Consider the following 14,209-nt stretch of genomic DNA (forward strand, 5'->3'; position numbering starts at 1 on the left):
TATATATATATATAATACTAATTTTCTTTACCTATTCATTCATCAAGGGACTTTTAGGTTGTTTCCATATCTTGGCTATTGTAAATAATGCTGCAGTGATCAAGGGAGTACAGATATCTCTTTGAGGTACTGATTTTATTTCCTTTGGATATATACCCAGAAGTGGGATTACTGAATTGAGGTAGTTCTATTTTTAATTTTTTTTGAGGGATCTCCATGCTCTTTTCCATCGTCACTGAACCAATTTACATTCCCACCGAGAGTGCACAAGGGTTCCCTTTTCCTCACATCCTCACCAACACTTATCTTTTGTCTTTTGATAATGGCCCTTCTAACAGGTGTGAGGTGATATCTCATTGTGTTCTGTTGTTGTTGTTGTTTGTTTTGGGGGGTATCTTTTGCCACACTGCACAGCTTGAGAGACCTTAGTTCCCCAACCAGGGATTGAACCTGGGCCCCAGCAGTGAAAACGCCAAGCCCTAACCGCTGGACTGCCAAGGAATTCCCCCGTTGTGGTTTTGATTTGCACTTCCCTGATGATTAGTGATTCTGAGCACATTTTTTTTGTACCTGTTGGCCATTTGTATGTCCTCTAATGAGAAATGTCTGTTCAAGTCCTTTGCCCTTTATTTTGGAGAAAATGGATTGTTAGGCATTTTATTAATTTAAAAAATGTATTGAGGAATAATTATATTAATTACAATTATATTAGTTTCAGGTCTACAACCTAATGATTCCATATTTGTATATACTGCAAAATGATCACCAGAGTAAGTCTAGTTAATGTCCATCACCATACATAGTTATAAAAATTTTTCCTCATGATGAGAACTTTCAAGACCCACTTTCCTAGTGGATACTTTCAATTGATATTTTTTTTCCTTTGCCCATTTTTAATTGGATTTGATATTTGTATGGTTTTACCAGCTTTCTATTGGTTAATGTTTCCATGGTATGTTTTTCCCATCCCTTTACTTTTAGCATTTCTGTGTCTTTATATTTTAAGTGTACTGCTGTATCTAGCACTTCTGATGCCCTACCTTATATTCTCTCAGCCCACCTTTTATTTGACCTTTGCTGCTGTGACCAGTTTTGCACCCATGTAATGCTGCCCAGGACAGCAACTCACTGACTTCCTGCCCTGAGATATACACATTGTGAAAGTGTGAAGGAGGCAGTGTGCCAAGGGGGTACTTTTGACCAGCAGGGGACAGGCTCTGATAAATAGAGGCTCCTCACACATGTCCCTTTAGAAGAGCCAGCAGCATGGCATCCCAGTCTCCATCACAGTGACTAACCCAACACTGCACCTTTACACTGGTTTGACCCCTCCTCTGCATTCTCCCCAATCCCCACTCCTGCTTTCCTGCCTATGGCTGCTTTGATGCTACAAGACCACATGGCCTGAAAAACCTAAAATGTTTGCTGTCTGACCCTTTACAAAAAAAGTTCGCTGATTCCTGTTCTACAGATTATGACACGCATCATTAACTTATTCATGTCTCATAGAAATCAGTACTTTTACCACTTCCTAAGCAAGACCTTAGAAAGATTGAACTTCATTTACCTGCCTCATGACTCATCTCTGTTTTAAGTACCACAAGATACTTTTAATATTTTTTATATGGTGAATCTTCATTTAGGTTCACCCACAGAGTTATCATGTCATTGCTCTTCATTCATTCCTCTGGGCCAGATTTCTATATTGGATCATTTTTCTTCTACCAGAAGAATATTCTTTAATATTTCCATTAGAGTAGAATTTCTGATGAGAATTCTCTCAGTGTTTGTTTGTTTGAAAATATCTGTATTTACTTTTAGCTTTTGAAAGATATTTTGATTGGATATTGAAACCTAGATGGGCAGTTATTTTTTATTGGCACTTTAAAGATGTCATTTCATCATTTTCTGGCTTTCATTGTTTCTTTGGCAAATTTAGCTGTCTTGTTATTGCTCCTCTGAAGGTAATCAATCATTTCTTTTTTCTGGCTGCTTTAAAGATTTTTTTTTTTTTTTTTTTTGCCTGTCTAGGCTTTCAGCAGTTTTACTATGATATGCTTAGATCTGAGTTTTTTCTTCTTGGTTTTTATGCTTCTTGAATCTGGGACTTGATATTATTTATGAGTTTGGAAAATTCTTAGCTATTACATTTTCAAACACTGCTTCTTCATTTTCTCTCTTCTTCTTCTGGAATTTTCTAAGCATTGTCTCATATGTCTCTGTTGCTCTTTTCTGTACTTTTCCTACCCCTCTCTCCCCCTTGCTTCACTCTGGATATTTTCTCCCGAACTTTTAGTTCACTAATTCTGTTTTCAATGCCTAATTGGCTATTAACACATTTAGTATAATGAGGATATGGGATGATTCTAAAGGAATTTAGTCCTGTGAAGGCTGATTCACGCAAACTCTGATGGTATAGCCCTTTAGGATTCCAACCAGGAAACTAAGTTGGGAGCAGCAGTAGTAGTTTCTAGAGCTCCTCCTCCGTGGTGGGCCCCATATTCCAGTTATTGTCCCCTCAGCCCCATAGTCCATTAAAGGCTTTGCCCAGAAATTATCTCCATGTTAAATGATAGTGAAGTCCAGGTATCTATCCTTTTTCCCTTTTTGATCTAGTCTAGCCTCTGCAATAATGGTATATATTCAATAAATGCTTAATGGGTGAAAGAAATGATTTCTTTTACATTTTCCCTATAGGCAGAATTAAGAAAGAAAATTTTAGCCCAGTATTAGAAAGAACTTCCCAGTTATTAGAGTTATCCAGTAATGAAAGGGGCTGCCTCAAAAGTAGTGAAGCATCACAAGAAATGCTCACAAAGAACATTCAAGTTTAAAGGTTCAAGTTTAAAAATCACTTGTCAAGAGATTGTAGAGATGATTACAGGTTTGGCATTAATTTGGGCTAGATAACCTCCAAGATTTTCTCATCTCTTTTTTCTGTGATTCCAGTTTTTGTTCCAACTGTGATCTTCTCTCTTTGTGGTTTTTTTTTTTTTTTCATACTTTGCTTCTTGGTTTCTGACAGTGATCTGAACTATGGAGTGTAGGCCTTTTAACATGTCTTCATAAAGAATATGGCAGTCAAAAGTACTGACAGTTAAGAAGAGAGCTCACTAAAATAAGCTCACTTAGTAGTCTGATACTGTGAATAATACATCTTTGCTAATCAAAGATGGTCATAGGTTCTTTTTAACAGAGTAATCATTCAGATAAGGGAGTTTGAGAAAACGGATAGAGGAAGATTGACTTGTCCATATAATGACAGGGAAAAAAAAGATTGATTTAGTTGATCCAATGGGAGAAAAAATATCAGCAATTGGGAAGTTTACTTCCATGTAGACAAAAGTGGTATCTTGGTCTTTGTTCTCATTTATTTATTTACTCACTCATTCATTCAATCAGCAAATACATTTTGAGAACGTAGGCTAAGAAAAGGTATGCCAAGGATCCACTTTGTTTGGTGATACTTTTCAATGTTTCATGAGTGAATTTCATGAAAACTTTCTAGGTGCTTCACATCTTCTGGGAAAGAATGGTGTCTACTTCTATTTTACATTTTTGGGGAAAAAACCATAAACAATTAAAATTTTTCTTTTAAAATTGAGCACTGTTGGAGAACGAGGGTCCTAATGAGTGGGCATATGCGGGGGTGACTAGGAATCAGGTGAGCATACTTGTGGCTGAGATCACTGTTGAGCAGTCAGCTGGTTATCCCAGCTGCCATGGAGATCTCGCCTGTTCCACGTTTTAATTTTTTGTATCACTGGTTATATGCTGTTTAGTTTATACCAAGAAAAGACAGCAAGTTAATTACAATTATAAAATTAAATAGCTTTGCAGATTCATTTCAAAGTCATCTATATCAGACCTGAAGTTGCATTCATTGATCAAAAATCTTAGATATAAAAAATATATTAAAAAATAAAAATAAATGTCAAATACATAGGAATAATTTTTAAATGGGCAAGAACATTACATAGAAAACTACAGAGCTCTGCAATAAAAAGTATTGGGAGAAATTAAAGAAACAACAGCAACAACAAATATCTTAGATATTCTACTCGTTTCCTATAAACTTATAACTGCTTTTTTAAAGTCTATTAATTAAAATAAACAAAATGCAGTTTTATTCAAAGTGTAAAAAAGTCTTTTATAAATTTCAAGCTAATTTCAAAAGCCAATTCTAAAAGACAAAACATAGTGATGATTACATATTTAAGTCTCCCCATAACCTCATTGTGTTAAGTAGGGAGAAGCACATACATTGCAGTCTGAAACAAAACACAAAATGTATTAAAGTAAAGCATTTAATTTGTTTAAACGCAAAATGCAAGAATTTCTAAATGCAAGTTTTACCTGCATTCAACACTGAGCTTAGTAGTTGAAGTTTTTTCCATATTTTAATATACAATATGACCAAACCAAGAACAATATAATGTCATTTTTATTTTTTTTAATAAATTTATTTTTATTTATTTATTTTTGGCTGTGTTGGGTCTTTGCTGCTTCGCACAGGCTTTCTCTAGTTGCGGCAAGCAGCGGCTACTCTTTCTTGTGATACGAGGGCTTCTATTGTGGTAGCTTTTCTTGTTGAGGAGCATGGGCTCTAGGCAAGCGGCCTTCAGTAGTTGTGGTGCATGGGCTCAGCAGTTGTGGCGCACGGGCTTAGTTGCTCCACGGCATGTGGGATCTTCCCAGACCAGGGCTCAAACCCGTGTCTCCTGCATTGGCCGGCAGATTCTTAACCACTGCACCACCAGGGAAGCCCTGTCATTTTAATTTATTTGTCAAAAATTGTCTTCTCCCTTATATGCTATTCAAAGTAAATTTAAAAGGGTGTCATTTGTTATGTTGGGTAAGACTGAATATTACCAAAGATTTTATTTAATTTGAATTTTGCATTATAATATTTGATAGTATAAAAGTTTTAACTTCAGATAATCTCTTTACCATACATCACACAAAAATTACAAAGTGATTTTATAAATTGTTAAGGGTTCTCAAAAGCTACTTAAAAGCGTTTTATGGGACATATTAAACTACTGAGATGGGAAGGGAAAAATAGTTGAGAAAACTGAATTTCAGAGAGATTGAACCTTTTGCCCAAGGACAAACGACTAATAGCAGATTCTAGATATAAAATCAGGATGATCTGATTCTAAAATTCATGCTCTTGATCACTTATGCAAGTATGTGCCTGTGCTTACACAGTGGCAGTGGGAACTGGGGGAAGGGGAATCTGAATAGTGTTTCAAGACCAAACTCCACAGTCCATGGTGATAGCTCTGAGAGATTGAAGTTTTGATAAGGGTTATAAATGATATTAAGATTTCTAGCTGAGAATTAGAAAAGATACAATGTTCATAGCAGCGTTATTTATAATTGCCAAGGTAGGGAAGTAACTTAAATGTCCGTCAGCAGATGAATGGATGAAGATGTGGTGTATATGCCACTTGCAGCAACATGGATAGACTTGGAGGGCATCATGCTAAGTGAAATAAGTCAGACAGAGAAAGACAAATACTATATGGTATCACTTATATGTGGAATCTTAAAAGTACAACAAACCAGGGAATAAAACAAAAAAGAAGCAGACTCACAGATATAGAGAACAAACTAGTGGTTACCAGGGGGAAGGGGGGAAGGGCAATATAAGAGGAGGGAATTTTAAAAGGAGTTATTATGGGATTATATGAAATCACATTTGTGAAACTTTTGAAAATTGTAAAACACTATAGAATTTAAAGAATCATTCAGGGCTTCCTTGGTGGCGTAGTGGTTAGGAATCCACCTGCCAATGCAGGGGACACAGGTTCGAGCCCTGGTCCAGGAAGATCCCGCATGCCACAGAGCAACTAAGCCTGAGCACCACAAATACTAAGCCTGCTCTCTAGAGCCCACAAGCCACAACTACTGAAGCCCGTGTGCCTAGAGCCCATGCTCCGCAACCGCAATGAAAAGCCCACGCATCACAGCGAAGAGTAGCTCCCGTACCTACTCACCGCGGCTAGAGAAAGCCTGCGCACAACAACAAAGACCCAACGTAGCCAAAAATAAATAAATAAATTTATTTTTTTAAAAAAAGAATCTTTCATTCAATTAAAAAAAGTTTCAAAAAAGACTTCTAGTTGAGATTCAGGAAAGTAGTGTTGCTACCATAAAAATAAATAAATAAACAAATACACATAAAAGCAAGATGGGAATTTCATTCAGGTAAAAAGGTGCTGGAACTGATTTGGCCTTGCTGAGTCACACGTAATATTAAGACTTTCAGGGACTTCCCTGGCAGTCCAGTGGTTAAGGCTTCGCCTTCCAGTGCAGGGGGTGTGGGTTCAATCCCTGGTTGGGGAGCTAAGATCCCACATGCCTCACGGCCAAAAAAGCAAAACATAAAAACAGAAGCGATATTGTAACAAATTCAATAAAGACTTTAAAAATGATCCACATCAAAAAAACTTGAAAAAAAGAAAACTTTCAGCTGGAGCCGTCATATAAGCATTTGATCATATAGGATATAAGTGCTGTTGAAAGTCAGTGCTGAAAATGTACATTTGGAATCCATCAACAAAAGATAGGTGGTTGAAACCAGAACAGTGGAAGGGAGCTGAGAGAATAAGAACCTGGAGAGGGAAAAACAAAAGAAAACATTATCTAAGGCTCATAAACATCATTATTTGTGAGTGTTACATTTTTAAGGAAAAAAATTTGAGCAAAGAGGAAAAAAAATACAGAACAAAAAGTTAAATGAGAACCAGGACAATATAGAAGCATGAAAACCAAGAGATAGTAAACATGGCTAAAATTCGTTGAGCACCTACCATTGATCAAGTTTGTGCTGATCTTATTTAATCTTTATAATAACTCAGGGAGGAGGTTCATGTATCTCTTTTGACAGATGAAGATATGGAGGCTTAGTAAAGTTAAGCCATATGCCCATAGCTCAGCTGATAAATCCTAGGGCAAGAACTGTAATCCATGTTTCCCAGACTCCAGGGTCCATTTTCTAACCAGTGGTCTCAAGAGTGCACAAGGCAAACCACTGTAGTGTGGGAAGAAAATGTTAAAATTCCGATTATCATATGTCATCCTTTTAAAATTGTATTTCTGTGTGTATTTTACAACATACATACTATTATACTATATATTACATACATACATATGTATGTATATATGTAATACATACAATATATTAGCATGGTAGTACATGGCTATCATACATTCATGCATAATTTATAATTTAATAAGTATATATTTATTGAGGTAGATGTTCAAATAATTTACTAATGTGAGGATACAATAAAAAATTTTTGGAGATCATTTCTTTAAAGCGCTATGCAAAACTGCCTCTTTTTCTTGTCCCATTTTCAAGAAAATACATTCACTTTAAATGATCATGTTATCTTTTACATACATTACTAGTTCTAATTGAGTTAAATAAAAACTGTTTAGTTCATAGGTTCTTTTCATGTTATTCCTTGGTATTTTCAGAAATTTATGAAGGCCTTTGAGCCATTTGATTCTTTGTAATAGTGGAGGGAAAACAGACCATAGACCAGACAGACCTGGGTTCAAGTATCACCTTTGACCTTACTGACCATGTGACCTCAGACAAGTACTTAATTTCTCAGAGCCTCAGTTTGCTCATCTTTAAAATGGAGATAATATTTACCTTGCAGATTGTTGCAAAGTTTAGCAACAGCATAGGGAAATAACTTAGCACTGGGCCTGGCATACAGTACATACTTTGAAAAGGGCAGCACATAGTAATAATAGCAGCAGTACTTGTTTACCGTAGAGAATATCTGTAGCTCAATAGTCATTTCCCCTCTAAACAGGTCACATCTACCTTTGGCAGAGTTTGGCCTATATTGATCTTAACTTGAAACTTGAAAACTTATTTGAGAATAGACAAAAAGTATTTTCCAGAAATTTGGAGGGCCACTGTACACGACTCTGTGAGTTGAAGTATACCATTTACATGGACTGTAATAGCAATAGCTCCTCCTGGCCTTGTGTGGAGCAGTAGCCCTGGAAATATGCTGGCAAAAACATAGAGGGTCAAAAATATGGCAGCCTCCACAGACCCAGAAGAGAGAAATGCCACTGCCCACACTCACATTGGTTGGTATGTTGAATGCCTGTCTACTTGTTTGATGCTCTCTACAGATCTGTACTCCTGACTTGGTGGTGTTCCTGGCCTGTACCAATCAGAGGCTCAAAGAAAGATTACTGAGGCGCGCAGAGCAACAGGGGCGGCCTGATGACAATTTGAAAGCTACCCAAAGGAGACTAACGAACTTCAAGCAGAACGCTGCTCCATTGGTTAAATACTTCCAGGAAAAGGGGCTCATCATGACAGTAAGTTAGATATACTTTACATGTCTAGTACAAGAGTGATCTTTCAGATTTCTAATTATCCTATGTTCTTCTCATTTAGAAATACTTTTACCTTAAAAAAGTGACTTTTCTTGGGTGGAGATCCAATGAAAAATAATTGGTAATTTTGACCTGATTTGCCTTTATTAAGTCATGATGGTAAAAGCACTTTCACTCTAGTTTAATTGATTTTACAAAAAATGCTAAATTTTAACCTTGGCTAGAATTCTGTGGCCCCCAAATTTTAAAGTATTTTAAAATAATTTTTTGATCATTTTAAGCAATATTGGCCCAGTTTCTCAACTCTTCTGTCTATGAAAACCTAATAAAATTGATAGGCTTATAAACAGAATTGATACAGAGTTATATTAGACTTAAATTGTAAGTTAGACTTTATCATAGGTTACCACATAAAAAAATGAGATTTTGATGGCCCAAAAAGTTATTAAGGGTTTGACTTGTCATAAAGAAGTGATATTGTCTCAAAATGGAAGGCATCGATCTTTCTGCTCCATCGATACAATGCAAATATTAACTTTGTTCATAAATAGTTTGTTTTGTGGTTAATGATACTGAATGTGCCAAAGAAGGATGAAGCTGAATCGCTGGTTAGTACAGTTATTAGAATACAGGAAGCTGAAAGTGAAAACTTAGCTAAATTTATGGTCCCCACACATCAGAGATTCAATTATGGAATAGAGGAGACAGAGGATCGTTGGCCAGCTGAGGCATTTTGCAGAAGAAGACACTAAAACCAAAGCAGCTCGGGGTGCTCCGTGGTGGTAGCAGACCTCGGCATAACCCTCCCTTCAGCCCTTAGCTCCTCTCACGAGACCAGAGATTCTTGTCTAGTGGGGCTACAAGCTGTGGAGAATCTGATGAAAGGGATACATGCCCATCCCAATAAAATGCACATAAGATGCTTTCCATAAATTTTAGGTAAATCTACTGAAGCCCATCCACAGAGCTCCTATGACCTAACAATTTACTGTGTTAAAAATTTCTTCATTAGCCTAAAATGCCCTTAGATTGAAAGAGACAGTCAACGGCATTTGAATAATATCTCTTTGCAGTCTTTTTATCACTATAAAGAAATATTTATTAGAATTTGCCCTTTGAGTCAAAGTTGTCATGTCAGAGAATTATAAATCTGACATGAAAGTTGTCCACAATGCCAGAGTCCATTTATGGTCTAAAAGAGACATTGAGTGACATGAAAGATTCGAGAAAATCAGGGTGGATGTTTCTCTGGCTCTTTTTTGTTGGGGTTGTTTCTCCTGGAAATTAGCAATGCTGACTTCTGTGTCGTGTCATAAAAATAGAAATTTATCCTACAGACAAAAGCCCAACTGCAAGCTGCAGAGCCAGAGTTTTAACTGATGTTTGCCAGGCTTAAAGGTATTACCAGAGTGTCTCTGATTACTCCCTGCTTGTCACGTTCATCATCACAAGCAGAAGATATTTCCCAAATGAATGCAGAGTGGGGACTGTTAATCTACTAATATTTTGCATGGAGGTGAAATGCCATTGCCTCTAATTGAGGGAGTCAATAACAATGCAGATGACAGCCTGTAACCTCCCTGCTAAACCCTGATGAGCTTTAAGATAAACGCCTCTAATTACTGGGAGAAGACTTGCAAAAGGTGACTTGAAAGGTGACTTTCAAAAGTCACCTTTTGAAAATCGAACACAAACACAGGCTAAGCTCTGGGAAATGTCACTGGAAATTTTAGTCTGACAAAAGAGTGAGTGCAGTTTCCTGAAGCACATGTCCTCCTTCAGAACCTGGATCATAGGCCGCTCTGGGAATTAAAATATACTTGGTAGCATTTCTGCTTTTAAAGATGCGTTAAATTATTAAAACGGTTATCCTGATTAATCAAAAACATATTACGATTTTAATAAAAATTTGGGAGTTAATAGATTAAACCCAAATATTTCCTTTTCTCTGTAATTATTTTTTCTTTTGCTTCTACCTGCCCCTCCTAATTGATTCACTTATTCATTCAGTAAATATTTATTGAGAACCAGTGGGTGCCAGACCCTCTGCTAGGTGCTAGGGGTGCAATGCTAAATAAACAAAAGGTAAGGATCTTTATTTTATTTCCTGACACACTTCAAACTCCTAGAACAGTGCCTCTCTGGTACACAGTATGTTGCCAGTAACTGAACAGAGCTTCCAGTCTATGGGGAAACAGATATTAAACAATGAGTTATCAAGTGTGATGACTGCTGTAAAGGAGAATGTACAGGGGGGCCTCACACATATGTCGTGCACTACAGGAATGCCCCGTAGTGAGTAGAACAGACTCTCTCCGCCCGCGAGTAGGATTCATCATTGATTTTGGTGTGAGGTTCTTAAAGACCACAGAGACCACATACCTCTCAGTCCAGGTGAGAAACTTTATCTTGGGGCTCCTCTTCCCTAGGGATTTAGAGTCTGAAACCCTTCACCTGGAATCTCAGCTCCACTGCCGTTTAATAAATTCATGGTGCTCTAGGACTCGGTCTCTATAACTTGGAGATGATGTTACCGACCGCATAATGTTGTATGGGTGAAATGAGACAATGCATGTAGCCTGGCAGACGATGACAGCACAGAGGTCGTGGTTCGGATGCACCATGTAGCCACATTGCCTGGTCCAGATTCCTACTGCATCACCTACCACCCGTGTGACCTCCTGAAGGTTACTTATCTTGTCTGTGACTCAGATGCCCGACCCATGCAGTGGGTATGATTATCGGTCCTACCTCAGTGTAATTGTGTGGAGTAAGTGGATATCAAGTGCTTAGAACGGTGCCAGGAATGTTGTAAGTGAAATATAAGTGATTGAAATTATTTTGTAATTTTCGTATTTCCTCCTTTTTCTTCCTTCCACCTCTAATGACCATTTTTGGAACCTACAATTACCACTAACAAATCCGTGCTCTTGGAGGGTACTCTGTTGCCTTTTCTCCCATAGATAAGTGCAAAATGAAGAATTTAGATTTTAAAAACTTTTCCCCAAATTCTCTTTTTTTTTCTTTAAAAGTGTCTGTTAATCAGTTAGATTAACATTGTCCCAGTGTTTTCTTTGACTTCTTTATCACCCGTGTAATCAAGCTATATAATGGGTATGTGTCAATATGGTAGCTGAATTGTAACAGATGTCAACCCATTCCTTTTTCTTTTTCACTTCAACATTAACTGTATCGGTTGGCAGATTTGACTGAAGAACAAATCCAGTTTGAAGACAAAACCTAATCAAAATAGCCAGGAAAACAGGCTGTTGCCTGAATACTGTATCTTATTGACATGGTTCCCATCACATGGACTGCTTCACTTTTATTCTTTTCTAATACTTGTCTGTATACAGTCATCCATGCAAGTATGAATTCTCATCATGTCTTTTACAGCTTTTTGCTCCTAATTAAAGATTAGGATGCTGTGACTTCCCAAAGTTTATCAGAAGTTTTCCTTTGAAGTTTGTTTTAGTATTCCTGGGACTAGGAAAGCTATTTATTTGGTCTTACTGAGTAAGCTATGTCTCATGACATTTTGAAGCTCTTGGATTTCGTGCAACTGTATAAAAACCCCAATAATGTGTCTGCTTAGAGATAATTTTTTACCTTTATTTTATTTAGTTTTTGTTTTAGTCATCTTCACAAGGTGGAACCCTTTTCAAAGAAATAGTGGGAATTCCCTGGTGGTCCAGTGGTTAATACTCTTGTGCTCTCACTGTGGAGGGCCCTTGTTCGATCCCTGGTCAGGGAACTTAAAATTCCACAAGCCGTGAAGCATGGCCAAGAAAAAAAAAAAGAAATATTATTAGTTGAAACAGTTCAAGTCTTTACAAGCTTGATGAACTCTTTAAAAAAATGTGTGCTGTTTTGTTTATATTTTTAAGAAAAGGGTCTTTTTAGATGCTTGAAAAATAATAGGGTAAGATGTAGTGTTTATGTTATTATTTTCCAGAATGTATGGGCCATTGGATAGTCCACTCAGTTGGAACAACACTCAACTTACCAGGGAAATGGTTGCACACTCATGTACATTGAACAAATGCTACCTAATGTGGATGACAGTCAGTGAAGGTCCGCATTTAGTTTTAGACTGTGAAGTAAGCTGATGGTCATTTTTCTTCTGGACTTTTTATAGGAGGAAGCAAGAGAAGCATAACTTAAAAATGAGAAGTAAGCTAGAGTCATAGGACTCTGCTTAACTGACTGGATCTCTTCAGCCAGGAAATGTGAAAGATGTTAAGACAGGATTATTTCTTGTTCACCAACACCAATTTTCCTAGGGAAGCAGGTGAGGGACTAATTATAAACCAGCTTAGCATATAACAAGGCGACATAGGCCAGTGATTCCCTAATTGCAGTAATTAATAGATAGGGAAAAAAATTTTAATGGGGCTAAGATGAAGTTGTTGATTTTTTTTAAGACTTTATTTTTTTAGAGCTGTTTTAGGCCCACAGCAAAACTGAAAGGAGGATACAGAGATTTCTTGTATTCTTCCTGCCCCTACACATGCATGGGCTCCCCCATTATCAACATCCTCCACCAGAGTGTTATATTTGTTACAGTTAATGGACCTATATTGACACATCATAATCTCTCAAAGTTCATAGTTTACCATAGGGTTCACGCTTGGTGTGGTACATGCTATGCTTTTGGACAAATGTACAGTGACATGTACCCATCATTACAATATCATATGGAGTATTTTCACTGCCCTTAAATACCTCTGTGCTCTGCTTGTTCATCCCTCACCCATCCACATCCCCCAGCCTGGCTCATGGCAACCACTGATCTTTTTACCGTCTTCATAGTTTTACCTTTTTCAAAATGTCATATGGTTGGAATCTATATAGCCTTTTCAGATTGGCTTCTTTCATTTTAGTTTCCTCCAATGGCTTGATAGCTCATTTTTTTGGAGCACTAAATAACATTCCATTGTCTGGATATACCACAGTTTGTCTATTCACCTACTGAAGGGCATCTTGGTGGCTTCCAAGTTTTTGCAATTATGAATAAAGCTGCTGTAAATATCCATGTACAGATTTTTGTGCAGACGTAAGTTTCAGTTCATTTCAATAAATACCAAGGAGCATGTTTGCTGGTAAGAGTATGTGTACTTTTGAAAGAAACTGCTGAACTGTCTTCCAAAGTGACTGTGCCGTTTTGCATTCTCAGCAGTAACACATTTGGTGTTGTCAGTGTTCCAGATTTTGGCCATCCTAGTAGGTCTGTAGTAGTATCTTGTTTTAATTTGCATTTCCCAAGTTGACTTTTTAAAAAATTTTACTTAATGAGGGCATTAGAAAGGAAAAAAAAATCTATTATTGCCATTGTTTGAAAGGGATATTTTTAGCACAAAAAAATTAGGAATAACGTAGCTCCAAATAAAGTCTCTAAACAAATCTGTTTGACTGTAAGAAAAATTCGCAACATTTGCCTTATTTTTGTCATTTTGTTATCATAACAAAATATCATATCATAAACTGGCATCAGTTCTGGGGAACCCCTGGCACAGAAAACACGTCCTTGTCAAAACCACACTATTAGTGATTCACCAGGCATTGTCCCTGAGCCCCCAGGTAACCCCATTAGCACTACATTTGCTTAATCTGCCCCTATGACTTCCTTCAAATTTGAGAATGCGCCCATGATGTATTTCAAATTTACCACTGAAACTATGTAATTCCCATCCCACCAGGCACTCCTAGCCAGAGAGAAAATAAACAGGAGTAGTAAAAGTTAATTTAGACAGAACTGCTGAATAATTATTTCTTAATTAACTTCAGTTTTCATAGGCATCAACACTAAGATTTTAAATACAAGTACACTTAT

At 37.1% G+C, this 14,209-nt stretch overlaps 1 protein-coding gene across 1 annotated transcript in view; it reads left to right on the forward strand.

Annotated features, from left to right (window-relative positions):
• AK5 (adenylate kinase 5) overlaps positions 1–14,209 on the forward strand; it is a 236,845-nt gene that overhangs the window by 41,558 nt on the left and 181,078 nt on the right. Inside the window, exon 6 of the mRNA XM_065874778.1 lies at positions 8,167–8,358. Coding sequence (XP_065730850.1) covers positions 8,167–8,358 — 192 coding nt within the window. The remainder of the gene's footprint in view (positions 1–8,166; positions 8,359–14,209) is intronic.

Source organism: Phocoena phocoena, chromosome 1 (assembly GCF_963924675.1).
Source record: "Phocoena phocoena chromosome 1, mPhoPho1.1, whole genome shotgun sequence".
Classification (NCBI taxonomy): domain Eukaryota; kingdom Metazoa; phylum Chordata; class Mammalia; order Artiodactyla; family Phocoenidae; genus Phocoena; species Phocoena phocoena.